The 25438-nt window shown below is 43.5% G+C and overlaps 4 protein-coding genes across 8 annotated transcripts; 2 read left to right on the forward strand and 2 right to left on the reverse strand.

Moving 5' to 3' along the window:
- Positions 1 to 158: 158 nt before the first annotated feature.
- On the forward strand, positions 159 to 5454 carry perm1b (PPARGC1 and ESRR induced regulator, muscle 1b). The gene is made up of 4 exons (XM_040205048.2): positions 159 to 353; positions 962 to 3735; positions 3817 to 3933; positions 4322 to 5454. Exons 2-4 carry the CDS (start codon positions 972 to 974, stop codon positions 4396 to 4398), a joined length of 2958 nt encoding a protein of 985 aa, XP_040060982.2. The 5' UTR covers positions 159 to 353; positions 962 to 971; the 3' UTR covers positions 4399 to 5454.
- Positions 5455 to 7619: 2165 nt separating this feature from the next.
- Positions 7620 to 16384, reverse strand: rereb (arginine-glutamic acid dipeptide (RE) repeats b). Of its 5 annotated transcripts, none has more exons than XM_078091977.1 (17): positions 16005 to 16384; positions 15156 to 15204; positions 14644 to 14768; positions 14236 to 14335; positions 14045 to 14143; positions 13570 to 13650; positions 13295 to 13445; positions 13111 to 13197; positions 12814 to 12962; positions 12171 to 12326; positions 11872 to 11982; positions 10513 to 11642; positions 10132 to 10336; positions 9347 to 10049; positions 9102 to 9242; positions 8845 to 9019; positions 7620 to 8640 (listed from the first exon to the last, which is right to left on the reverse strand). In XM_078091977.1, the coding sequence occupies exons 1-17, from the start codon at positions 16028 to 16030 to the stop codon at positions 8607 to 8609; spliced, it is 3522 nt and encodes a 1173-aa protein (XP_077948103.1). In that variant the 5' UTR covers positions 16031 to 16384; the 3' UTR covers positions 7620 to 8606. The 5 variants fall into 5 exon arrangements, with proteins under 5 accessions (XP_077948103.1, XP_077948101.1, XP_040059372.2 ...); XM_078091975.1 differs by having other exon boundaries at positions 12171 to 12329; XM_040203438.2 differs by having other exon boundaries at positions 12769 to 12962.
- Positions 16385 to 17026: 642 nt separating this feature from the next.
- Positions 17027 to 22838, reverse strand: eno1b (enolase 1b, (alpha)). The gene is made up of 12 exons (XM_078091982.1): positions 22657 to 22838; positions 21826 to 21920; positions 21620 to 21715; positions 21014 to 21072; positions 20854 to 20923; positions 19935 to 20068; positions 19596 to 19818; positions 18728 to 18925; positions 17986 to 18187; positions 17794 to 17902; positions 17629 to 17682; positions 17027 to 17353 (listed from the first exon to the last, which is right to left on the reverse strand). Exons 2-12 carry the CDS (start codon positions 21908 to 21910, stop codon positions 17279 to 17281), a joined length of 1305 nt encoding a protein of 434 aa, XP_077948108.1. The 5' UTR covers positions 21911 to 21920; positions 22657 to 22838; the 3' UTR covers positions 17027 to 17278.
- Positions 22839 to 22864: 26 nt separating this feature from the next.
- Positions 22865 to 25268, forward strand: ppil1 (peptidylprolyl isomerase (cyclophilin)-like 1). The gene is made up of 4 exons (XM_040203453.2): positions 22865 to 23246; positions 23443 to 23597; positions 24375 to 24443; positions 24861 to 25268. Exons 1-4 carry the CDS (start codon positions 23191 to 23193, stop codon positions 25079 to 25081), a joined length of 501 nt encoding a protein of 166 aa, XP_040059387.1. The 5' UTR covers positions 22865 to 23190; the 3' UTR covers positions 25082 to 25268.
- The last annotated feature ends 170 nt before the right edge of the window (positions 25269 to 25438 follow it).

The raw sequence follows: 25438 nt of genomic DNA on the forward strand, positions 1-25438 counted from the left end.
GTTTATGTTCATTCTTTAGCTTTATTGCTTTATCATAAAGCACCTTTTTGTGTCATTTTAAATAAATGCACTATATATAAAAAATGTGCGATGTGTCCTTTCATCATGTAAACAATGGAATTGGTTTTCAATCTTAACTGTACGGTTGCTTGTATTTGAAGGTGGTGAAATGTCATACCTCTGGTAATAGAGGGACAGACGTTTGCAGCTACATGTGACTGGACATACTGCTCTATTTATAGAGTGCGAGGCCCCGGTGAGACGTATGCAAGGACAGACAGACGTCACAGCCGAAATGTCCCATAAGGGAGAAAACCCCTTCAAACTGGACACTTTGTCATTCAAAACTAAAGGTAGGGGATCTTTCTGCTGCAGAAACGCTAACAATAATGTATTGTACTTTACGCTCGTGTTGGTTGTGCTGATATGTAATGTAATACTAACGGAATAGACAAGACCTTTACTGACTTTGAAGTGGAGCAGTTGAGGGGCAACACTCCACCTCTGAAAAATAAAGAAAAACACCGCACTTCTAAAAACTACTATAGACTTATTTCAGTAATAACTGATTTGCTGTAACTTTCAGTATGGTGATATTTAAATATTTATATGATATTGCATCAACGAACGTCACTGAGTATGTTTGCTAAGATCATCCAGTATGTTGTTTCCTGACATTGGACGTCTGAATTTCTCACGTCAGGTGATATGATCAGAGTTTTTCCGAGGTTTGTTATTGGTCGCGTGGTCCCGATACTCTACCGCTGCTTTACTTCCTTCTGAACAGTTTTCCTAATGACGGCTGATTACATGCAATGCTAAGCTGCAGATAAACACTGTCTATTAAACTCAAATGTGTCGATGGAACTTCAACCACAGGTGAAACAAAGGACGAACTGCTACACATTAAATAAAGGCACTTTCATTATTTTTCAAACAAAATACTTTTTTTTTCTTTCAGATTGAGGAGCATGCGATGTGTCAAAATGGACGATTTAGATCACAGCATGCACATCGCAGAGTGCGACTGGACGGTCTTCTACGAGGAGAGTGAGGAGTGCAGTCTGCCTCAACCATCTCTCGCCTGCCACGAAAGCTCAAATCTCAGTGATTCAGAGGATTCAGTCTTCAGCGCCGGCCGAAAGGGGCCCCAGCAGAACTCTGCTGCAAACAGGGATGAAGTTGGAAGCAGCGCTGCAGGATGCTGCATAGAGGAAAAGAACTACTCAGGTTGTGTAAAGTACATGTCAAGGCACGTTCAGAGCGGTACAGCAGCAGCAGGAGGAGATGATCTCACACCAAAAGCCGAGATGTATCTTGATCCGTCTGTAGGAGCCGCCATCGACGCGGCCAAAGACCCAGATGACAACATCACAACCACCGTGCAAAGTGAGCAAGGGAATGTTCAGCATTCGGATGAAGAACCATCGGAGCCGAAAGGAGGAGATGGAGACGTGCAAATGGAGAGCGACGTTTGTGTAGTCAAGAAACGTGACCCACTTTCCGGCAACCGAGCAGCGATGAATGTGAAGGAAGCGCACGCGTCAGACAGAGCCGTGGGTGAGGATGGGATTGGCGACGCTTTAAGAGGAGAAAAAGAGCGCTGGTTCGTGACCGTGAATGTCAGTCCTGCACCACAGCGGCTGCGTGCAGTAAAAAAAAAACGAAGACAAAAAAGAAGTCTTAAGGACAACAACATGCGCAGGCCGGGACAGGACAGATCACTTGAACACGGGTTAAAGTTACAGGTAATGAAAGAAAATAATGAGTTTGAGGCAGGGGCCGACCCACAGGATGTCACAACAGAAAACCAAACACAGGTGAAAAAATCTGGAGGGTGTCCAATCGCTGAAGATGATCCACACAGCACCCACAGGGGAATCCTTTCAGACGCATCACAAACGCCTTTGACCTCTGGTGAAGAAGACAGTTTGTCCAAAGAACTGGTGCCACCTCCTTTCCCCGAACGCAGCCTCAGTGAGCCGATGACCAACGCGGATGACGTGGAGTCTGACGAGTTCGAGGACGTTGTTGACTTCTCCTCCACGCACAGTTCTGACTCTGAAAGCTATCTGTCCGCTGCTGAATCACTAGAGGAACTTGTTACGGATCAACGGCATTTGCGCGGCTCCTTATCTCTGACGGAAAACAAAAATCTGTCCAATCTCACCGAGAATAGCGACGCAGACACCGCGCGGGCCGGCCAAGTGCATTCCTGTGATAGCAGTTTAACAGGTACCAACCCCGAAGGTCACCAAAGGGCCGATCCCTCCCCGACATTCCCGTCCGCAGGCCAAAGTGTTGACAAAGTGCCAGGTGAACACGGCGCACCCGGCGTGCTGCCCGCGGATGCACGTGCACCCCCAAAACAGGCAACGAGTCATTCGCCATCCGGTTGCTCTTCGGGAGATTGTCTTTTCTCTGTTCCCGGTGTAACGGTCACGCCTTGCTCTGCGGCCGACAGCCCTGAGACGCAGGCCGAGGCCGCGGGCCACAATCCCGGGCACGTCTACGCCATTTCTGCCTTTTGGGATGAAATGGAAAAGTTGACGATAAATGACATTTTGCAGCTCCGGATGGGTAGCAGAGGGAGCCCTCAAATGGAGCGTCTCAGCCCTCTGGACGACGCTGGGGAGCACAATCTGTGTGACGGCGGTCTGACGGACGCGTCCGACACCGCCGACTCAGACTATTTCACGCAGCCCGACGAACCCAAGGCCGACCGCTCAAGCTGGGACTTTTCTACCTCCGATGCCGAGGAGGAATACTCGAGCGGGAACCCCAGTCCTGACCACAAAAGCCCAAAACAACAAAGCACTGGTGACACTCCGATCCTCGCGTGTGAGGAAGAGGAGTCCACAAGCTCTGAGGGAAAAGAGTCAATTGTGCCTTCAGAAGACAATGCAAGGAAGTGTCCAGAGGATCACGACTCAAATGCCTTCATCTCAAGCCAGCTCTCACGCCAAATAAGACAAATATCAAAAAGCAGAAGCATGCAAAACGTACAAGCTCTCAACACGGAGGATTTATCTTTGCAGCTGCTTCTCGGTAATGACGAGAGCAGTCGGTTTTCTGGGGAAAAGGGTTTTTTAAAAGCAAGCAACAGCTTATTAGCACCGATACCTGCGCCTTTTATGGGTGAACATTATGAAATCGTCTCCCCTGAAGTGTTTCAGGACTCTTTCAGAGAGGCTGAGACAGAGAGTGACTTCCGCTGTGTCACCGTGTATGAGCCAGAGGACGCCTCGCTTCCTCCCGTGATTGACTTTCCTCTTTGGACATTCAGGGATGAAATGCCGTTCTTTTCCCTCCACGATTTCCAGCGCGGCGATGAAAAACCCATCCCCATTTTCTCCTCTTCTCATCCCACCGTGAGAGAACTCGCATTCCCAAATGCTCCCTGTGTATTCGTGAGTGCAGACCGCGAGGAGGACGACCACTTCTCTCCAATGAGACTCTTGTCTCGCTCTTTCATCCACGGCAGCGATTGTGGGGCAGCAGCTCCACACGGATTTTACATTTGGAAAAGTTTGATGGGGAAGACTTGCTTTCCAGACAAAGGTAGCGGCTGGCGCAGGACATCTGGCTCCTGGGCGTTTCCAGTCGAGGTTGAGAAGATGGCCATGAAGAGCGCGGATCCACCATTAACGGAGAGAAGAGCCTCTTCAGCTCCTTCTCAGCTGTTTGGAGAACTGGCCGTACAGCAGAGGGTTTGGGAAGCTTTCAGGACGACGAGTAAGCCTGAGCTCTCTCATACAATCAAATCAGACTTAAAAACAAAACTACAATTAAATAGTATCAATTTGTCTCTTACAGGACGAGAAGGCATCTTCTCCACACTGAAGCAGTCAGATATGTGTTTGGTCTGCATTGCTTTTGCCTCCTGGGTGTTAAAATCGTCTGATCCAGAAGGTGCTGACGCCTGGAAAGCAGGTATGAAACTACTTGCAGTGATAGTGTGATGCTACAGTCAGAAATGGACCAATTTAACTAAAACCCCGGAGACTTGAATGTAAACATCAAGGACCCCTGAAAACATCTTCCTCAATCAGTTTATTGCTGAAATGTGACGTCAAACATTTCTGTGCACCAATCGGTTCAGCAACACTGGATTTAAAATCCGATGATGAATATTGTTGTTTTCAGTTTTTGAATGTTAAAAACGTGAAAAAAATATCTAAGATTATTAATTGTTGGATAAATATGTTTAGTTTGAAGCCATGTCCTCGGTGGCTTGGGGTATTTGACAGGAAGTATTGTATATAATATTGCAAATTGAAATCCAATTCTTCATATTGACTTTTATTGAATTCCTGTCTAGCTGTGTTAGCAAATGTGAGCGCGCTGTCGGCCATCCAGTACCTGCGGCAGTATGTGAAGAAGAAGAATCCCTCTTAAGATGATCCCCGACGTGTATGAGAAAGAGAGAGAGAGAGAGAGAGAAGAATTTTTAGAATTTTTAGAATTTCCTAAACGTTTTCACCGGGGTCCATCCGTAAAATCTACTGTGTGAATATAATGCAGAAATGTACTACAGGTAGAGGTTTGCAAACTTATGTTTTAAGTTATAATCTGTCAAGAATTTTTCAGCATTACAGGTATTTTATTTTTTCTTCAGAGATTGGGGGGATAGTCCCTGTGCTCTAGTTGGAATCACTCAAAAATAATTTCTACATTGGGAAATACAGATGTATGTGTGTATGTTCGGTTTTAAAATTTTGACTCCGATATTTTCATGCAAGTATGAAACGTACACGTCATATTTGTTGGCGGATAAAAAATAATTAAATATACTCCCTGAGACACACATCATTGTAATAGTCACAAACACTCCAGTGCCAAGTTGATTATTTTTATATTTCTTATTTATTTGAATCAGTACCATACTGTTTATATGAGACCTTATAGGAACAAATTGGCTTTCGGTTCAGAGCCACAGACAAGCTAGTTGAGTTGTTAATGATTGAGGAATGGACAAACATTTAGATGGATTGGTGTCCTTTCATTGGATTTGTTGACGTAAGAAATTAATTTAAGCATTATTGGAACATTCAATCCAATAACTTTGATTCATCAGTTCAGGGTAAAGAGATGTTGATGTGGACCATTATGAAAGTCACTAATTAAAACTCACTTTATTATGTATTCTTTGGGAATATCACAGTTGTAATGGAGGCTTGAAGGTGCTTTTCAGAAGGTACAGTGTGTTTGTGGGGCGTCTTCAGCATGATTAAGGGGACAAAACAGTGAGAAAGTGTTTAGGTTGAAAGATATTGGTCTGACGTGTGTGTCTAATAAAGGCCTCAGTAGGTGGGTAACATGGGCTGTTATTTAGCATCTGTGGTTCCAAACAGGTTTTGCTTTGAGTCTTTTGTCAATTTGTCAAAGTAAAATGTAAAGCTACTATAATTGCCCATTATACATATCCGTCAAAATAAAATTTACATATCCGTTGGTTGTTGCCATCTCAGATGCTTTCATGTAAATGATCTGCTGCTGTGGGTGGCACATTTTCTAAAAAATGATCGTCAGAAGACCTCTCTTTTCCAACTAGACTGGGAACATATGACTTTACATGTATATGTTTTGGGGAATTAAGTGATTTAATGCAATAAAGTTATGAATACATCCTGCGTCTCACTATCCAAGTTGACGTGTGGAGGAAGAAACATAGCTAACATGATCCTATACTGTCATTTTCACACATGCTTTTGCCAGCTTATCTAGTACACACTAGATCAAATGAATGCAGTATGCTTATTATACCGATGAGTGTTCCTGATTTGTAGCCATATTAACGCGCTAGACAATGAACGTGTGTGCTGCACTGAGCAGGATTAATGCACGTAAGGCTGCTGGCCCTGATGGCGTCCCCGGACGCGTGCTCAGGGCCTGTGCTGGGCAGCTAGCTGAGGTCCTGACTGACATATTCAACCTGTCACTAGCCCAAGCTACTGTCCCCACGTGCTTTAAAACCACCTCTATCGTGCCAGTGCCAAAGCACTCCACCGCAGTGAGCCTAAATGACTTCCGCCCAGTTGCACTCACTCCAACCATCATGAAGTGCTTCGAGAGGCTGGTCCTGGCTCACCTCAAAACCTGCTTACCACCCACACTGGACCCCTTCCAATTCGCCTACCGCAAGAACAGGAGTACGGAGGATGCCATCTCCACGGCATTACACTCCGCCCTTTCTCACCTGGACAATAACAACAGCTATGTGAGGATGCTGTTCATAGACTTCAGTTCAGCTTTCAACACTGTCATCCCCTCCAAACTAATCACGAAACTCAGTCACCTGGGTATCAACACTTCCCTCTGTAACTGGATACTGGACTTCCTATCCAACAGACCCCAGTCTGTTAGGGTAGAGAACCACACCTCCTCAACCCTCATCCTGAACACCGGCGTCCCACAGGGCTGTGTGCTAAGTCCTCTCCTCTACTCCCTCTTCACCTATGACTGCACACCTGTACACGGTTCTAATACCATTGTCAAGTTTGCAGACGACACAACGGTGATTGGCCTCATCAGTGACAACGTTGAGTCGGCCTACAGAGAGGAGGTCCAGCACCTGGCGGTGTGGTGCGCCGACAACAACCTGGCCCTCAACACCAAGAAGACCAAAGAGCTAATTGTGGACTTCCGGAAGAAAACTGGCACACACATCCCCATCCATATCAACGGGACGGAGGTTGAGCGTGTCGCCAGCTTCAGGTTTCTGGGTGTCCACATCTCTAAGGACCTCTCTTGGACCCTCAACACCTCATCTCTTCTTCAGCGTCTCTTCTTCCTGAGGAGACTGAAGAAGGCCCATCTGTCTCCTCAGATTCTAGAGAATTTCTACCGCTGTACCATAGAGAGCATCCTTACAAACTGCATCTCAGCTGCTCTGTCGCAGACCGTAAATCACTGCAGAGGGTGGTGAAAACTGCCCAACACATCACCGGTTCCTCACTCCCCACCATTGAGGGTGTCCAGAGCAAGAGATGTCTGCGGAGGGCACGCAGCATCGAAAAGGACAGCTCTCACCCCAGCCACAGACTGTTTGCCTTCCTCCCCTCTGGGAGGCGCTACAGGGTGCTCCGTTCCCGGACCAGCAGGTTCAGGAAAAGCTTCATACCTGCGGCTGTCACTCTACTGAACTCTGCCCCCCACCCCCACATACATCTCCCTCAGTGACTGTACTTCCCCCTCCACCCTGGCTTGACTGCCACACCCTCCTCCAGCCACTGAACATTTGCACTGTTATTGCATATCCATTTCTTACTGTTCATATTGCATAACTATTTCTTACTGTACATATCTATTTATTCACTTATTACACTTTACATATGCACATATACTCTGCACTTTTTGCTATTTTGCTATTTCTGGTTGGATGTTAAACTGCATTTCGTTGCCTCAGTACTTGTACCCTGTGCAATGACAATAAAGTTGAATCTAATCTAAAAAACCCAGAATTGCCGCCTTAGTACAAAGCAATTCAGTTACCAGAAGCTGTATCCTTAAACATGATCATACAGTTGTATAATAATGGCTGACTGCATTTATGCGGTGTACTTAATGAGGTCCTAATACCACAAGCTGTTTGAAAGGAACTCAAAGTGCAAAGAGAATAAGGTGTCATTGGAGAAATATTTATTGAAATAAATATGCAATGGATACATTTTCATATTACGTCACATAAATATTGAATGTAAAGGCCGTTATTTTAAAATCCATTCAAATGCTCAAGATTTAGTGTCTCTCCAATTAACTTGTTCTGATTAAAACAATGTAAATGATGAAAGTTTATCTCAACCGACAGATCGTGGTCCAATTAATAATTATCTCGCCTCATAATACTATATACTGTTTTAGCTTATGATTTACTGCTATCGTGCTGAATCGAGGGTCAAGCGTTCACATCTACTGCTATATCAATAGTACTAATTCATATAGAATATTGTGAACATGTTATATTTACAATCTCAAAAATGAGCGAATAAAAGCTTCGGTTATACTGTGAAAAGATATCTTGATATATAAAACTTTAGGATTTAGACAAATATTTAGCAGATTTAAGAGTAAAACCAAACTACTATGATTTCAAAGTCTAAACACCACAATGCAACTTTCTACTCTAGTTTGGTGAGAAATTTAGGGTTGAGTCATGCTTGGTTGGTACAATCATCCACACAGATTTAAATGTTATTCTGTACAAGGAAATCATAGATAGATATTTAAACGTAGGACCAAAGTCAGCCTGTTTTCATATCCTTTATGAGAGCTATATGTGGGCAAATTCATTACACTGTGTATCACAGTTCCACAGTTTGTTCGAGAAAACCTGCCATTTAAAATTTCACATGAATGTGTGAGATCGTTTGTTATTTTAATAATAAAACTAGAATGAAGTCTTAAGTGATATGAAAATCTCGGACAGACTTTTGACAGTCTCATTAAGTGCTGAACAAGGAATGCACATAAAGATCCACAACGATTTTTCTAAAATATATTAAAACAAAAGAAAAGACACACAAATATTCTCTTAAAGTCTTAAAAAGTACACAGTATTCTATTGGGTATGGGTGTAGGGTTTCGGAGCATGCACCACCTGTCACTCAAGATGGTTTGTCGCCTTCTTTCTTCAGACGGCTTTAGAGAACAGAAACAAAGAAACATTTTAAATGTGTTAAACTGATCAATGAGGATAATCTATAATTTTGTCTCCATTGTAAAATAAATGGAAATAACGCATTCACAAATACAAAAATCTCTCGTTTCATGCTTTTAATCACAGGAACACACCAATGTAATTGTCCCAGTCCGTGCACTAGATTACATATTGAAGATCCTCACCTGTAATAATCCTCCTGACTCGGCAGAGGGCCCCCATGCAGGTGATGCCCATGCAGCCACTGCTGCTCCATTGCCATCCTCTGCAGCTCTGCAGACTGAGCGTGCATGGCCTGCAGCTGGTGAGCAGCCGACATCTGAGGAATGGGGCCCTGTAGCTCTCTTGGATATGCACCTCCTACAGAAAACAGAAAGAAATCTAACTAGAGCTAGACTCAAAATTACACTCAAGTTGTGGGCTGCGAGTTGAGATTACAAACCAAACAATGGGTGGCGCAGCATCTCGTGATCATGAGGAAGATCGCTGAGCAATTGGTTATGGATTGGGCCGCCGGGGAAGGGGAACCGGGCCAAACGTGGTCCTGTTGCCAGGGGGTCCACTAGTGGATGAGGGCCTGAACCTGGACAAAGGAATAAATCATACGGTAAATGCAGGTCAACTTCTGAACAGCAGATATATTAATAGCGACTATTTAATCTATGAATTCAATAAGTCAAAACTCACCTTGACCGAGGGGATCCTGTTGGTGCAGGTGGAGGTGGGAGTGAATATGAGAGTGCTGGTGATGGTGCGGCGTCACGTTGAGCATCTGCAGCCTGACAGCCGGGTCCGTGGCCACAGACGCCATCCTCTCTGCGTGAAGCCGCTCTGCAGTCAGTCGCTCAGCGTAACTCAGCTCGGGGCGCAGCTGAGGTCCCGCCAGCATCATCCTCTCCCGCTCCATCTGGTTCAGGCCAGGGTGGAAGGATGCAAAGTGGTGGGGAGGCCCGGGAATGTGAGGCAGACCGATCGCCCCGTGCCGGGCAAAGTGCTCCATGGGGTTGGCCGAGGGGTGTAAGGTTTCCATGTCCGGGGGCTTCACCTCAAAGCCAGGCTTCATCCTCTCCCGGAGCTCCCTCTCCCGCATGTTCCTCAGCTCGCGCTCTCTGTGGCTGGGCTCGGCGCTGTACAGACCGGGCATGTGGTAGGCCAGCAAGGGGTCGCCGGGGCTCAGTGACACGTAGAAGGGGTGGCTGCGGTTGCTGGGCGACATGACGTGGGGTCGGGCGTATTCGCTCAGGGTGCGCAGAGCCGGCGTGTCGGGACCAATGTAGGGGGGCACTGCGGCGACAGTGGTGGGCGGCTGCTCGAAGGACGGCCGTCCGTGGCCTTGAACTGTCATCTGAACATCACTCATACGACTGTCGTGGGAGGAGCTGGAGGCTCTCTGTAAGGAAAAGGCAGCGTGTGAGACAACTCAAGACAGGAATATGACTGGAGACGTTTGAAACAGGAAGGAAAGGACTCACAGCATTTCTGTCTGCCTCCCTTTCTCTTTCTCTCTCTCGGTCTTTCTCCCTTTCGCGTTCTTGTCGAGCACAGAGCTCCGCCTCCCGCCGGGACTTTTCAACCGCCTCCTCCCTTTTCTTGGCCAGCTTGGAGGACGAGAGTGGAGTGAAGAACAGGTCTGTTCTTGCACAAGAGTTGTAACCGCGATCCAAATGTTTGATAAACCTGAAAGAAATAAAAGATGGCAACTCCTTTTAGTTTAACTAATAGACCTTCACAAATAAAAAGCAACAAGATTAATTCAAAGATTGTTAGGGGTACTATTCCTGTCAGTTATAATAGTACTAATAGATAAGTTTACAAATGTGACTCCAAAAATCAACTACGGTTGGTCTCCGTACCGAGCAGACTGGCTGGCGTGGCTTGCCACGCTGACCACGGTGGGCTCTGGCGAGGGACTCCGAGGTGGAGACGGTGAGCTTTCAGCCTCTTCGATCTCATCCAGCGGCTCTTCTTTTATCTGAATTTGGCATCCTCCCGCCATGGTAATCGACGAGGGTCTCAGAGGAAGAGGCGGGAATGACGGCTGGAGGCTTGGGACGGGGCCAATGTTAGAGGGTGTAACAGAAGTGAGGGGGTGGGAGGCTGACGCAGGTGGATGAGAGGAAGTCATGCTCTTTCCAGGGTGGTTCGGCACCGGAGAGATCACTGGCAGTTGGGTAGGGAGGAGCTGCATTGGCAAGGGCTGTGGCATGAGCTGAAGAGGGGGAGGAGGAGCACCCGGAGGATGTTGGTTCGGCAGAATATTGAGGGGCTTTAAAGCAGGGGGAGGGGGGAGATTAGCAGGCATCTGGGGGAAAGGTGTAGCGGACTGATGGGGCATCTGTTTGTGTGATGGTGGAATTGGAGTGGTGGGAGGAGGCTTGACTTGCGGGCCGGATAGAGCAGACTGGGGGAGCTGAGACTCCCTAAAGAAGGGTGCGGGTCGCGGGGGGCCCTGAGGCGACTGGCCACGAGGGTGCGTAGAGTTGAGAACCGGCGGCGGCTGAAACGCTGCAGAAAGAGGAGAGTCCTGACCCGACGCCGACGGAAGACATGGTGGAGCAGAAAGAGAGTGAGGAGCGAGCTGCGGTCGGCCGCTGGCGCCCGCTGTGCCAGCTAACTGACCAGCAGCTGGCTGACGGGGGTCTGGGGAAGCAGGAGGGGGGCTCTGGGCAGGATCAGCAGGGGGGTTGCTTTGCATTGGAGTGATGGGGCGGCCCTGAGAGGGGGGGGCCTGAGGGGTCGGCGGGTCGGCCGACACAGCCGCAGCAACAGCACCGGGATCTGATTGGACGCCGTTGGGCTGCGCAGAGGAGTCGGAATCACTCTCGTTGCCCTGTTGAGGGCTGGGAATGCTTGGGGACGAGCTGCGGTTGTCCTGATCGATGTCTTTGGTGTCACTGCTGCCGTCGTCCTGAGCACTGCGGCTTTCTGAAGAGCTTTCCTCCTCTACCTCGGCTTCTCCATCTGACCGTGAGCTCCGTGGATCCTGGAGGAACAAACAATCAAATGATGGAAATGATTAACGACGAGCAACACAATATCACGTCTATGACCTGTGACCTAGTGAAAAATATACAAGATAACCTTTCGATAACCGTATATTATGATTTGAGGAGAACCTTTTTGCATAATCATTGCATTCAACAATAAAGGAAAATAAGTCAGTGTGGCAAACTAGGCAAACTGCAAGAATACGTTTAAGTGTTCCCTCTCACCCGTGTCTTCGGCCTTTTAGGTGCAGCTTTCTCAGCCTCATCGGGCTCCTGAGCAGGACTCTCCCGTGCACGCTTTGTTGTCTTTGGTGACGTTAGCTCCTCTTTAAGCTTCTGTGGACACAGCATGACATTCACACAGTGGTCATTTGTTAATGACAAAAAAAAAAAAAGGACGATGACCGACACAAAAGAAATATCTTACAGAGCAGCGTGCAAACAACCCTGCTTGTCTGGTGAAATAACTTTATACAATTGAAACATGCGCGTGTTTATGCAATGTGTAGATTATGTTTGTTTACCTTGTTTGTCTTCTTGCTGGATTCATTCTTAATATCAGTGGAAGACGATCTCAAAGAATTAGAGGTTGTCACACTCGGGGAGGGCTGGCTGGACTGGTGATCCTCATTGGTGGGGGAACCTGTGAGCCTCCTGTGGCCACTTCTCAAAGTAGACAGCTGCTATAAAATAATATCCGTTGTTAATATTGTTATTAGCACGTTAAAGAAAAACATGAAAGCTTGTTTTTAAATTTCACAATAGGCCAGATCTATAAATTATGAGAAGACCACATTTGTGTGTGAATCATAATTCCTGACCATTTTCAAAATTTTAGAATGTGAACATCTAGACTCAAGTCATGTGGCTCAAAGGTTTACTGCAGATATAAAAGATCAATTTCATTTCTGAAAATGTAATAAGATCTAAAATTCCCTGAAACCGACCGCGGGTCCCGAATGAATACCATAATGTACGAGAGACTTCAATAAGGGTGTGAAATCGGGTGTTTATCATAATGAGAACTTAACTTCAAATGACATTTTTATGGACATTTTCTTTTGAGTGTTCATTAGCAGAAGTAAAGATAACAGCGTGACTGACTGCTAGCCTCGGGCTTACAGGTGCTCTGCTCCTCCGTGTCCTCATGCCATGCTTGCTGTTCACCTCTTCTTCTTCTTTAACAGGTTTAAACATGAATGGGGCGCCTGCGCATTTTGGAGCTGGTGGCAGACATCCGTGCTTATTTTCATATGTGCGACAAGTTGTGCACAGCAATGCGTTGTCTCGTCGCCCCTGGTGCCAATCCTTCGAACCTGAATGAGACGAAAAAACACTTACGGCACAAGTTGTACATTTTAAAGCACCGTCAGGTATTTTTTAACACGTGAAAAAGGCTTTCACAAAAACATAAAATAAAACTGAGCCGAATCGGATAAATCACAAATAAAGACATGCACTCACTTGTTGTCCCACAGCGGCTGCAGCTCTTCACATCCTGTTCACTGTCTTCACTGTCGAGGTCATCCTCGCTGGCAGAACTCGCATCCACTGCAAAGGAAAAGATCAGGTTCAAGGAGGTCGTCATTTGCACGAATAGAGGAAACCAAAAATGGACACAAATTTCTGAGGAACGTGTAGTGCTCACCGGAATAATTTCGCGACGGGGTTACAGGAGCTGCAGCAGAGCGAGTCTTTGCTTTGCGCGAGGACGGTTGTCGGCGCTGCTGTCGATAAGCTCTCGTGCCTGCAGCCTCGGGAGTTTTCTTCCAGTGGTAATAGAAGGTGATCAGTTCCCCCTGATGAGAAGAACACTGAACTTTTAGAAACAATTCAAGAACAATTTAAAAATATTTTTCTAATTTCACAAAAAGACAGCATGCTTTGCAAATTGTTTCCGTTCACAAAAACGTGTTAATTTACAGTTTTTTTGGTAGGCAGAAAATCCTTCCGGATCCGAAAGAAATTCTTTCCATACTGTCTCAGACCTTTGATGAAGCGTTTCTGGAGAGGAAAACAAGTGAAGTTAGTGGATAAAATGAATTGAGGGTCAAAAGGTAGTGAAACGGGTCCAGTAGTAGATCATGTTCATTTTGTGACGTGTTAGCAGCATTAGTCAAAAAAGACTGAGCTCCCATTTAGAAAGATGGCAGCAGGTAAAAAAAACACTAATTTACTGCAGGCTTTTGTCACATTTTGTGAACAAAGAGGACTACACTGCCAATTTCTGAACTTTATTTCATGCCAACTGCGCGTTTAAATATGCTAAGCATAGTTAGAATACATAAACAGTTTGCATCCTTTTAATGACGATGGATTTAATCTGCCCGCAGAAACACGGTTAAGGACTAACAGTGACTGACCTTCAGTGCAGTACTTCTAGCTAAAGGCATCTCACCACATCATCCTCCGACCAGCATTTCTCGATAAGCTTCGGCAGAGGCTTCTTGACCAGACGCTGCAGAGCCTTTGCCGCATCATAATGACTTGCATGTAGCTACAATTGAAGAAAAACAAAGTTAGTAAACATGCAACGCAATAGTTTAGTTCTTTGACACTGAGGGATGTAATTCATGTCGTGCTTCATACCATGTTGAGTGCGTTTAATGTGGTATCATCGCGGGAGGCTGCTAAGCATCCATCCTCTGTGGACCCACCGTCGCACATCCCTGCAAACGCTGCCATGCTCCTTAAAAGCAAAAAGGCAGAAGAAATGAGGATGCAGTTCTAATTACCTCGACCCAGTAACCCAGATTGAGTAAATAGTTCATAATTTCTACAACGCCTTAATTGATCACTCATACTAGTTTGGTGTATCGTTACGGAATATTTGCTTATAGTTACAAAGTTGCGGGTAATTTATTAAAGCATTGAATAGAATCTTACTCTTGGTCAGGAAAAACATGGCTGCAGGTTAATAGTTATATGTCAAATTGTCAAACTTATTTTGCCCTCTTTTGAGCGGCCGCTAGCCTCCGTACACGGCCGTAGACTGACCTGGCAGCTCTGAGGTACATGAGAAGGTCACAGTCATTGACCCCGGGCGTCCACATCAGCTCCTCGCTCTGAGTCTGAGTCTGTAAACTAGGAGCCGACCGCGGCTGCATCTCTGGAAGTTTGGCCTGCAGTGAAACCAGCAAACACTCAAGAACACCTCAAGAACTGCAACTGAATGTCCGGCCAAGATTTATGTTTAGAAATGGAGAATTACAGGGCTAAATCTCAAATATTCGCATGATTTTCAAGGCTATGTTTTGGGAAAAAGTCCTTTACCTTTTAACAGTCAATAATGTGCACTATTGAAATATGTAATAAACATGAAATACTGTATTTTAATCGAATACCTAGACTCTGTTTTACACTGAACATGTTGGTCTGACCAGGGCTATAATGAGCCTAACTGGGGACACAGCCTCCCAAAAAGTGACAAATAATACATTTGACTGTATCAAATATTGCAATACTGAATTTAATCAAGTTTGACGTGAATCGTTTGCAGCAAGGTATACCTGATGACTCGGCCCAACTCTTATCTCGCCCTGCGTGCTGTTCAGGCTCCTGCAACGGTGAGAAGGAAATGCATCATTACAGTTTTGGGGCAACGCTGCGAGAACCAGAAAGGAGTTAGTCAGCGTGCCACATACGAGGCGTCAATTAGCAGGTGATTGGACGCTTCACAGGGTGATCAAAACGTGGATAACTTAGCAGTCAGAGCAGTTTCCATCCCTCTGCGCTACACTGATTTCAGCCTCACAATAAGGTCCCGCCCCCCCGACACCGCGAGCCAATCTCAGCTGTGACCTGCGACGTTTCCCTTTTTATTACATGAATGAAGCCCGACGCGAAAGACTGTCAATCAATCACACACGAGCTGCCAATTATCGCGGGCACCATTACGGGAACAGCGTGTGCTACTTTTGGAGAACCCCGCAGGTTGACGGGAACAGTAACGAAAGTACGCAATCGATTCGTAACTAAAAAAAAAAAAAAAATCAACGTTAGCGCCCGCGACGTGTCGTCGTTGACATCCAGGCGAACGGCGACAAACGACCGACGTCAAATACACGTCCAGATTTATGACACGACGCACAACTCTAACCCGCTTCACCGACGCTACGTCTAAAAAAAAAAGCGCACGGAAATCCATTTTTGTTGCATTAAACGGGCGCTGCTAGCTGCTAGGCTGGGATCCGGCTAGCTCGTTAGCCCGGCACCAACTTCGTGACCACTGACACCCGGGGACTGTTTTCACGCCCAACGGCTCCTCAAAAGTCACGCCGCGGAGCAACCGGGAGGCGCGTGGAAATAAAACGACGGGGCGAAACGTGCATTCGAACGGCGAGTTAAAGCAGAGTTACCTGCGCGGACTGAACAGGTCGTCCATGTCGAAAGGATGTTTGGATGTGGCTTGTTGACACTACGTAGCGCAGTGGGCGATACGCGCGCGCACGCACGCACGCACGCACACAAACTATGCGAATCCCCTATTACATGGCTATTCAAAATGGAGGCGGCGTAGTGGAGCGAGTCGGTCTATTTTTTCTTCCTCCCGGTGCGATGACCTCAGCCGGAGCCTTCAAAGTTGCCTGCGTGTAACATTACTGAGCGTGTGCCGCGGATCCGACACAAGGAACATTATAGAGGCGATGACAGAAACGGTCCTGTGGACGATGTCGGACTGTGTAGAAAACCGCAGACTAATATAGCTTCAATTTTGTGCAACCCGACTGTGTGTGTGTGTGTATTTATAGACACGCACACACATGTATATGAACACATATTTATATGTGTGTCTAAGTGTGCTTAAATCAATAATATCTACGTATACATATCAAAATTATACCCCCCTAAAGGACACATTTTTCTTCCAAATGTATTAATTGAACAAAAATGTAAGTATTCATATCCTTTACCATCACACTCAAAGTTGGTGAATACGGTTTAAATCTCAGCCTAGAGATGTTTGTACAACTGAGTCCTTATTTTCAGTTGATTGTGTGTTTTCTAAATCATGACCACACACACACACGTGTGGGTCAAATTGTAAGGAAAAAAATAATTTGAATAAAGTAACAAAACGTGGAAAAAGTGAAGCCGAGTAATAACTTTCCAGATGTATATGGAAGAAAAAAAAGAAAGCAACCAAATAGCTAGTTTGATTTACCAAGACTTAATTATATAGTAATATAGAATATTCAGTTGACACAGAAGCAAAAACACTGCAAGTAATTTGTCCGTTGAGGATAGTTAATGTCTTCCCATCGCTTTATTATAAATAGTCAAACTTGCAAGCAAAAGATTTGGGACAGCAATCTCCTTTAAACAAAAACTACCAAAGCAAAATTAAACCAAACATGGGATAAATAACCACAATACATTCTGCCATTGAGAAAAGCTTTTTATTAACCATATTAAAGTGCTGCTGTGATGATTAGATCCATTTTACTCCACATGTTAGAATACTTTATAGTAGTGTTACAAATTAAGCAACTACAGTAAGTTTGTTCTATAAAATTACACCACACCAAGTAGCTCAGCATTATCAGTCATTGTTTTGATAAGCTGTCCAATGTATTCTTATGGATTTTGAGAGCATGAATCCCATTTCCAGTTGAAGTAAATGCTTGATCATTTATGCAGACAATGGTTTTCTGAAGTTTTTTCCAGCAAAAACAGCCTTTTCTCCCAGCTCCTCCTCGATTCTACGGTAAAGAAAAGGTTAAAGTTAATTCCCTCTTTTTAATGAATGCATTTATCTTAACAAAAAGATTTAACCTAGATATAGATGTAAAGCAGTTTAACGGATCAGAAATGAAACAGATTAAGCAACAAAAGTCTAATGTAGTTTTCAATTAACACACCTGAAGTAATTAGTTGGAGTTAAGCGTAAAGGCATTGGGGGTACGTCACATTTTACACTTTAAAAAAAATTGCAGATAGGAAAACAAATTCCTTAAATTTAAAGAACGAGACTTGCCTCAGAATCTGGTTGTATTTGGCCAAACGCTCAGAGCGACAGGGGGCCCCAGTCTTGATCTGAAAGTTACAAAATGTGTTCATGGATTTCAACCAAAGATATTTTATGTCCCCAATCAGTATTTGTCTTTTTTTCCAAAAGACACACAATAAACCGTTTTATGATTTTACCTGTCCAGTGCACAGGCCGACCACCAAATCAGCTATGAAGGTGTCCTCAGTTTCACCCGAGCGATGGCTGACCATCACACCCCAACCGCTCTCCTGAGCCATCTTACACCTGTGTGGAAGACAAAGGGAGTGCATTAAACAACCGAAAGTCAGTGTCAAATCTAAATTTAAAACGAAGGGTTGTTTACTTACGCTCGCATGGACTCTGTGACCGTGCCAATCTGATTGACTTTAAGCAGCAGGCAGTTGCAGGCCTTCTCCTCCACGGCCTTGCTGATGCGATTAGGGTTGGTCACCGTGAGGTCGTCTCCAACCACCTGGATGTCGGTGCTTCCTGTGAAGTTGGTCCAGGCCGTCCAGTCGTCCTGGTCAAAGGGATCCTCGATGGAAACCACTGAGAATGAATATGCAGACTGTCTTTATTGGAAAGCGAACGGATGTTAAAAAGATCCTTCAAAAACCAAGACAGATTAGAATTAAAGCTTATAAAAATAAAATAAAAATCACAAACGTCCATTATGAAGACAAGAGACATGAACATTAGTCAGGGTCAAAAAAGTCAAGGGTTGAAGCAGAATATCTACAGTAAAGCATTTGATTTGTTTTAGGGTAAAACCTGAAGTGAGCACACAGAGAAAAAAAAAAAAAAAAAAAAAAAAAAAAAACACACAGTACAACTATGCCAAGTACCGGATGCAAGAGCCAAAATAAGAAATTTATGATGATGATTATCTACAAATGATGTTGGAAATCTTAGTGTAACGGGACTCAATAAATTGGTTTGGCTGTCTAAGAAAAGCAGATTAAAGATAAAAAGCCTCAGGCAGCCAGGTCCGCTCCAGTCATGGCTCAATGTTGGATTCAACATTTTATTGAGTGTTCTGCTCTCCACATGCTCAATAATCTGCAAAATGAGAATATATTTAGAGTTTACCTGGATAATCCTTCACAAAGCTCTTGTAGAGCTCGGACAGCTCGTCGGGAGTGATGTAACGGCTCGCGTCGTCAGGAGACTTGAAGTCCAGGTCGTACTTTCCCTCCCTGTAGAATTCGGATGCAGCCACATCCATGCCGATCACGACCTCATCGGCGTATCCTGCTTTGGCGATTGCCTCCTTGATCAACTCCAGTGCTGCGTGCGGAGTGACACAATGTGAAAAGCCTTGGTTGCAGAGTATTACTTTTAATGACATTAGCTTCAAGCACCACCAAAAACAATGAATAAGGAAGATTAAGAGTTTAAATTTAACTTTTCTCTTGTTTTATACCAACCCATTGCATTAGCATTTTACGTTATTTTATTACTTGTGCACTGCGGTCTTGTGGTCTATTGTTACACTGTCTACGGTAAAGCACCAACCGCCAAGACAAATTCCTTGTATGTTTGACATATTTTGGCAATAAATGTTTCCTGATCCAGATTCCAGACTAGAAACCCCTTAAAACTGAAGTGCAGGCCAATTAAAAAAAATAAAAAATAAAGTCCTTTAACATAAGTGTTGATTTTGTGTCAGAATACTTTTAACTCTTTCAAATATTTCTTACAAGTTTTGTACATTTAAAAAAAAAAAAAAAAAAGGTGTAATATTTTTGCTTCAAATGCAACAGACATTAAAAGGTTCCTCTTACAGCTGTAAAGTAAAGCAGTGTGCATCGTTTTCAGTTTAACCATTTGCAGTTCTTTATTGGTTGCATATTTGGTTAACAACAGTCTGATAAAAGTAAATAGACGTCATACTGGGACAAATTATTTTTGGAAAGCAACTTGTGAGAGACTTTGATTTATCATCCCTGTTACATACCTTCCTTGTTCTCAAGGATGTTTGGAGCAAAGCCACCTTCATCACCCACATTAGTGGCATCCTGGCCGTATTTCTTCTTGATGACGTTTTTGAGATTGTGGTAGACCTCTGCTCCGATGCGCATGGCTTCTTTGAAGGTGCTCGCGCCAATGGGCAGGATCATGAACTCCTGCATGGCAAGTTTGTTGCCTGCATGCGAGCCACCGTTGATCACGTTGAAGGCCTGGTGGAGGGGAGAGAAACTGGAGCTGCGACTTCACAATGAACTGGAAGGTAAATTCAATAATGTGGAGGGGTGACAGATTATTGATGGATGTAATTTGGCAAACAGAACCTTACCGGCACAGGCAAGATGACCTCCTGGTTTCCGGCTAGGTCAGCAATGTGACGATACAGGGGGACACCTTTCTCTGCTGCACCAGCTTTGCAAACAGCTAGGGAGACGCCCAGGATGGCGTTGGCCCCAAATTTGGCTGTTTGAGAGAAATCAGTTTCACTCCTCATGAAGAGAGGAGTCATAATCCCGATTATACAGCCAAACCGTAAAACACATCTCTAGTGGTAAAGGGGATCTTTTAAATTCAATTCATCAAAGAAAGACTTTTTTGTTAATACAACCACCAATTGTCAGTCCATTTTGAGCAGTGGCGGATCTGCCACTTTGATGAACAGGGAAAACGCACAACTGACAAACACTCAGGGAGGATATGGTTTAATAGGATAGAGAGACACTTGCGTTGCTCGCAACTTTCTACATAAAAGCAATTTGATGTTAAAAATTGATAGTTGAAAAATAAACTGAATTATCCAAACACTCACTCGTTACTGTGTCAACATCGCCATCAATTTTGTCTGAAAAATAGCCTTTGGCAATCGACAGAAAAAGCAAAGTACGAATGTCAAGTGGAACTGTAGGTGTATTTGTTCACATAAACGCTGCAGTAAAGTTCCTGTGTCTTGCTTAATATTCGCTCTATGAACTGAAATTCATGTTATGTTTTTGTAGAGGCAGGGACTTAATTTTTGTGTCGTATGCATGTCTATTGTACCTATTGACCCCAAAATAAGTTATTTTTTTATTTCTCTAAAAGCCACCGGGCAAGTTCTACACTGGAATATACCATGCATGGAATAGTTTTGAATTAAATACGTTGATTTATGGCAGGTAACATGTTGGAGTGGCGAAAAGCACAACCCGAACTAGGCACCATCTGGATAGTGTTTTAGGATAAACAATGGTTTGATCTTTGTCGCTTACATTTGTTTTCTGTGCCGTCCAAGTCAATCATCATCTGGTCAATTCTCTCTTGCTCAACCACAGATACATCCTGAGGAAACCAAAAGAACAAATTGGGAACAATTGAAATGAGTAAAACAACAATGCATCGTGAACACAGCCAGAGTGGAAATTATCTTACTTGGCCAACGAGTGCGGGTGCAATAGTTGAATTGATGTGTTCTACAGCCTGGGAGACTCCTGCAACAGAAACATTAGTGGGATTGCGCTTTTGCAACGTAATGGGCAAATCTTGTAAAACAATTAAGCATAATTTAGAAACTCATGCAATTTGTTTTCTATATTAGACACATGCAACAGTATTTTATAAATTTGTTTCAGATAGACAATTACTCTGATTTTGTAGTGCATAGAATCAACAGGCAAGTATAACTTTAAAGGGAGAGCATGCTTTGTGCCAATTCACCATGCATCTCACATCTAGTTGTTTGCCAAAAGCATTCAATGAGTTGATTCGTTGAGGACTGTCATACATTTTCTACCGAGAAATGAACAGATCCTAGCTTTTGATAGAGAGACAGGCAATGGAAACTCACTAAGTTTTTGATATCTGGCAAGGACGAACAAACACAGAAAAAGATAGACAAAAATGTAGTATTTTTCCTTTAGATTTGCGAACAGCAAAGGCAATAAAAAGTGTTTATTTGGTGGGGAATATCAAAACCACATTGGTCATTTGATGAATTCCATCTGATTAAAAAGGCAAACTCTACACTGGCATACACACCTTTTCCAAGGTAGCGGGACTTGTCATTGTCCCTGAGCTCCAAGGCCTCGTAGATTCCGGTAGATGCTCCGCTGGGTACAGCTGCCCTGAACAAGCCTGTGAAATGTCCACAGGAGCAGAGAGGACATACGAGTGGTGATAGGGCCATCCGGAAATATGACAAAGCACAGTGGCAATATATTTTATAATGTTATATTGATTCCTACCTTTGTCAGTGTGAAGGTCGACCTCTACGGTGGGGTTTCCACGAGAGTCAAAGATCTCTCGGGCGTGGATCTTGACAATGGACATGATGTAGGAACTAGAGATGAGACAGAAGATGTTACTATCTGATCTGACAATCCTATCACTATTGGCATACCGCCCCCCCTTTGACCTTGTGGCTTATTCTCAAAAATATCCTGACCCAACTGCAAGCTCAGGACTGCCAACAGGCCTCCTACCGTCCTAATTGGATTAGATCCTCTCATCTGATTAATCACACAGTGTAGAAATGGCTGCATCTGTCTAGGTTAAGATGGCAGCCTCTACTAATTTCTTTAATTAGTAGAAACTTCTTTAATTTCTGTCGCTTCAGTAAGATGTATATAAAAACAGAATGCCATTCCTGACCGATATCCACAATAATCCCTCACCTGTGTGGGCCAGATAGACACGCTGGCCTGCTAAACAACGCTGACTTTTCCAGTAAATCGAATTGCAAATTAAATTGAAACAACAACCATAATAATAATAATAATAATAATAATAATAATAATAATAATAAGTAGAATTGTTCATTCGGTTGATCCTTATAACAGAATGTCAAGATATGCAATCAGACCCGAACACGGTCATTGTTTACAAGTCTCAGTTTTAAAATCTGGGAAGTGAATCGCGTTAACTGATTTGGTCGAGTGCGGAACACATTAGTTTACGTTTGCAGTTAAACCTGAAAGAAGACCAAAAGCCTGTTGACACACTGCGCAGTAAAAATAACAAAACTATTACGCAGCACTGATAACATAGGTGCAGAAAACGCAAGTAGGTGACTGTACCTTGATAGAAACAGCAATCGAATAGGGGAACCACGGCTGAAAGGTGGAAATAACGGCCCTCCGAACGATGTACAAGCGTACAGGTGATTTACTACTGAATTTAAAGAAGCCAGTCTTCTTCGCTGCAGTATTGGGGCGCCCTTGGCAGTGTTATGGCAAGCTGCTGCCCCCGCAGGTCTTAATGCGAACTACATCAGGTGAACAAAACATAGGGGAAATTAACCTGAGTGAAGGAACTTTAAGGTTGGGTAGTTTGATGAGATTATGGGATGGCACAAACCGAATTACTAAACCCAATCCACATTATTACTGTAGTAATTGTATAATAAGGTGCACGCAAAGTCAAAGAGGCGAACTACCGCGTCTCCTTCACTAGAGGGCGGTCCACTGTGACCGGAACGAGCGCGGCTACCACAGAAGAAGAACCTCCCCGCTGGAATGAATTGAAAAAACGCGCTACCCTGTAAAATCACCTAGTTTTTATAGAAAACAAGTTTGTTTGAAGTCCATTAAAGTGTTCTGTTTGGATTCATAATGTCAGGGATACCCGCAGACACATGGCAGCCGCCAACAGTGGCTCTGGATACGACGTAAGATTTTTTTAAACCGCTAAATGCTAACTAAGCTAAGCTAGCTGCCAGTAACTCGATGTTAAACTAGCGTTTGTTAATCACTAAAAGGGCTCTGGGTCATTTTTAACACACTGCCGAAGTGCTGCCCGGGCCGTTGAAAGAAGGTAAATACATAACGTTAACATCCATCGTTAAACATGAACGTGCATTGCAGGATGGGTACTGTTGTAGTGGAGCTGTACTGGAGACATGCACCAAAAACCTGCAAGAACTTCGCAGAGCTTTCCAGAAGGGGCTACTTCATCAACACAAAGTTTCACCGAATAATCAAAGATTTCATGGTGCAAGGAGGAGACCCTACAGGAACAGGTGGGTTAAACACATGCACTCTCATCCATACAGTGGGATGGCCACTTCCCTTCTGGTTCTCTTGAACTGGTTTGGGCCAGCGATTGTTTCCTCTATGAAAAACTACAAACTGGTACTGGGGTCATTGGTTGAAGTGTTGATTTACTATTCTGAAATGTGATAACGAAAATACAATCGAACGTTCAATTCATTTGGAATTTCTGAAAAAGAATTAATGTTAATTTGGGTATCTGGAGCATTTCTGCCAAGGACATTTCTCTGGGAATCAACTACTGTTCATCCACTGAACTCAAAAACATAGTCTCTCTATTTTTTTGTTAATTTGTAATAAATAATAATAATGTGCGCAATAAACTATAGCATTACTGGAAAATGTTGTTCTACATTACACAATTTGTTTATAATAGTACGGAACTTTATAGCAGCAGTTTTGAAAAAGTCCTTTCTCATTTCGAATTTAAAAAAAATAAAATAATAATCCAAATAATGTAAATTACATTTTTAATTGTGTTACAAGTTTGAAAGATCTAAACTGGTCTGCAAAAAGACCTGTTTTACACCATCGATCGTAACCTGTGGTCATTTATGTTTAACATATTCACTTTATTTTGTAAAGCGGGCACCAAAAAAATCATTAATAGGTCAAACTTCGTCTCTTCAATTACTCAAATATTGAGTGTGGACTATACAAAAGCCAATTAGAAACTCAGAATTAAATGTTCATATTTCCTCGTTACTTTACCTCACTTGATATTAAATCTGTGTTTTACTGATCAGGTCGCGGTGGTGCCTCCATATTTGGGAAGCAGTTTGAAGACGAGCTGAGCACAGAACTGAAATTCACAGGTAATCGCAGCGGAAAAATCTTACTTAAATACAAAGTGGTAGATGTGGAGGAGGTGAATATAGGTCAGTAAATAAAGAAAAGACTTCTGCACCTATTATAATTAATGAATATCTGTGTCAGTACTGAGTCCTCTGTTATTCATTAAAAACAAGAAATGAATGTTTGCATTTTTGCAAGACTGTTTTAATAAACTGTTAGTTTACGGTGCATATCCATGGAAATAATACTTAATGATGATAATAATAATGCATAGTATAAAATTGTGTTTTTAATGTGTTTTTTCTGTAAGAAATTATTTAAATCTGAGTAAATGGACCACTTCTTGTTTCAGATTCCTTATATTTGTTATGTGATACATTTAAGAGCAAAAGGTCCCAATGTGGTAATTTCTTTAATTTAATTTGTGTGTCTATTAGGTGCTGGTATTTTGGCGATGGCCAATGCAGGACCAGACACAAATGGAAGCCAGTTCTTCTTAACTCTCGGTCCCACTCAGTGGTTGGATGGAAAGCACACTATTTTTGGAAGAGTGTGCCAGGGAATGGGAGTGCTGAACCGAATCGGTATGGTAGAAACAAACGGTCAAGATCGACCAGTTGACGATATAAAAATCATCCGAACTAATGTATGCAATTAAACAACTGATTTCTTTTTTTTTTATTCAATAAATGTTTCACATATTGTTTTTTCAATTGTATAAGGAATGGATGACAGTGCTTCATTTCTACCAAATAAAACATGGAAAAAAAGACCAGATGTCAATGTCAAGTATAGGGCAACTTTTTGCAAAAATCACAAAGAATAAATGGGTCCACTTTAATAAATATAATTTGTTGATTCTTGTTGTACTTACAGTAAAATATATATTTTTTTATTGGATGAAAAAAAACAAATATTTAAAGATGTTACTTTGCATACTGGGAGTACTCCTCAGTTTTCTAATGTTTTATAGACCAAACGATTATCAAGAAAGAATCGTCACCTTTACTGTTTC

This window comes from Gasterosteus aculeatus, chromosome 17 (genome assembly GCF_964276395.1).
Source record: "Gasterosteus aculeatus chromosome 17, fGasAcu3.hap1.1, whole genome shotgun sequence".
Lineage (NCBI taxonomy): Eukaryota > Metazoa > Chordata > Actinopteri > Perciformes > Gasterosteidae > Gasterosteus > Gasterosteus aculeatus.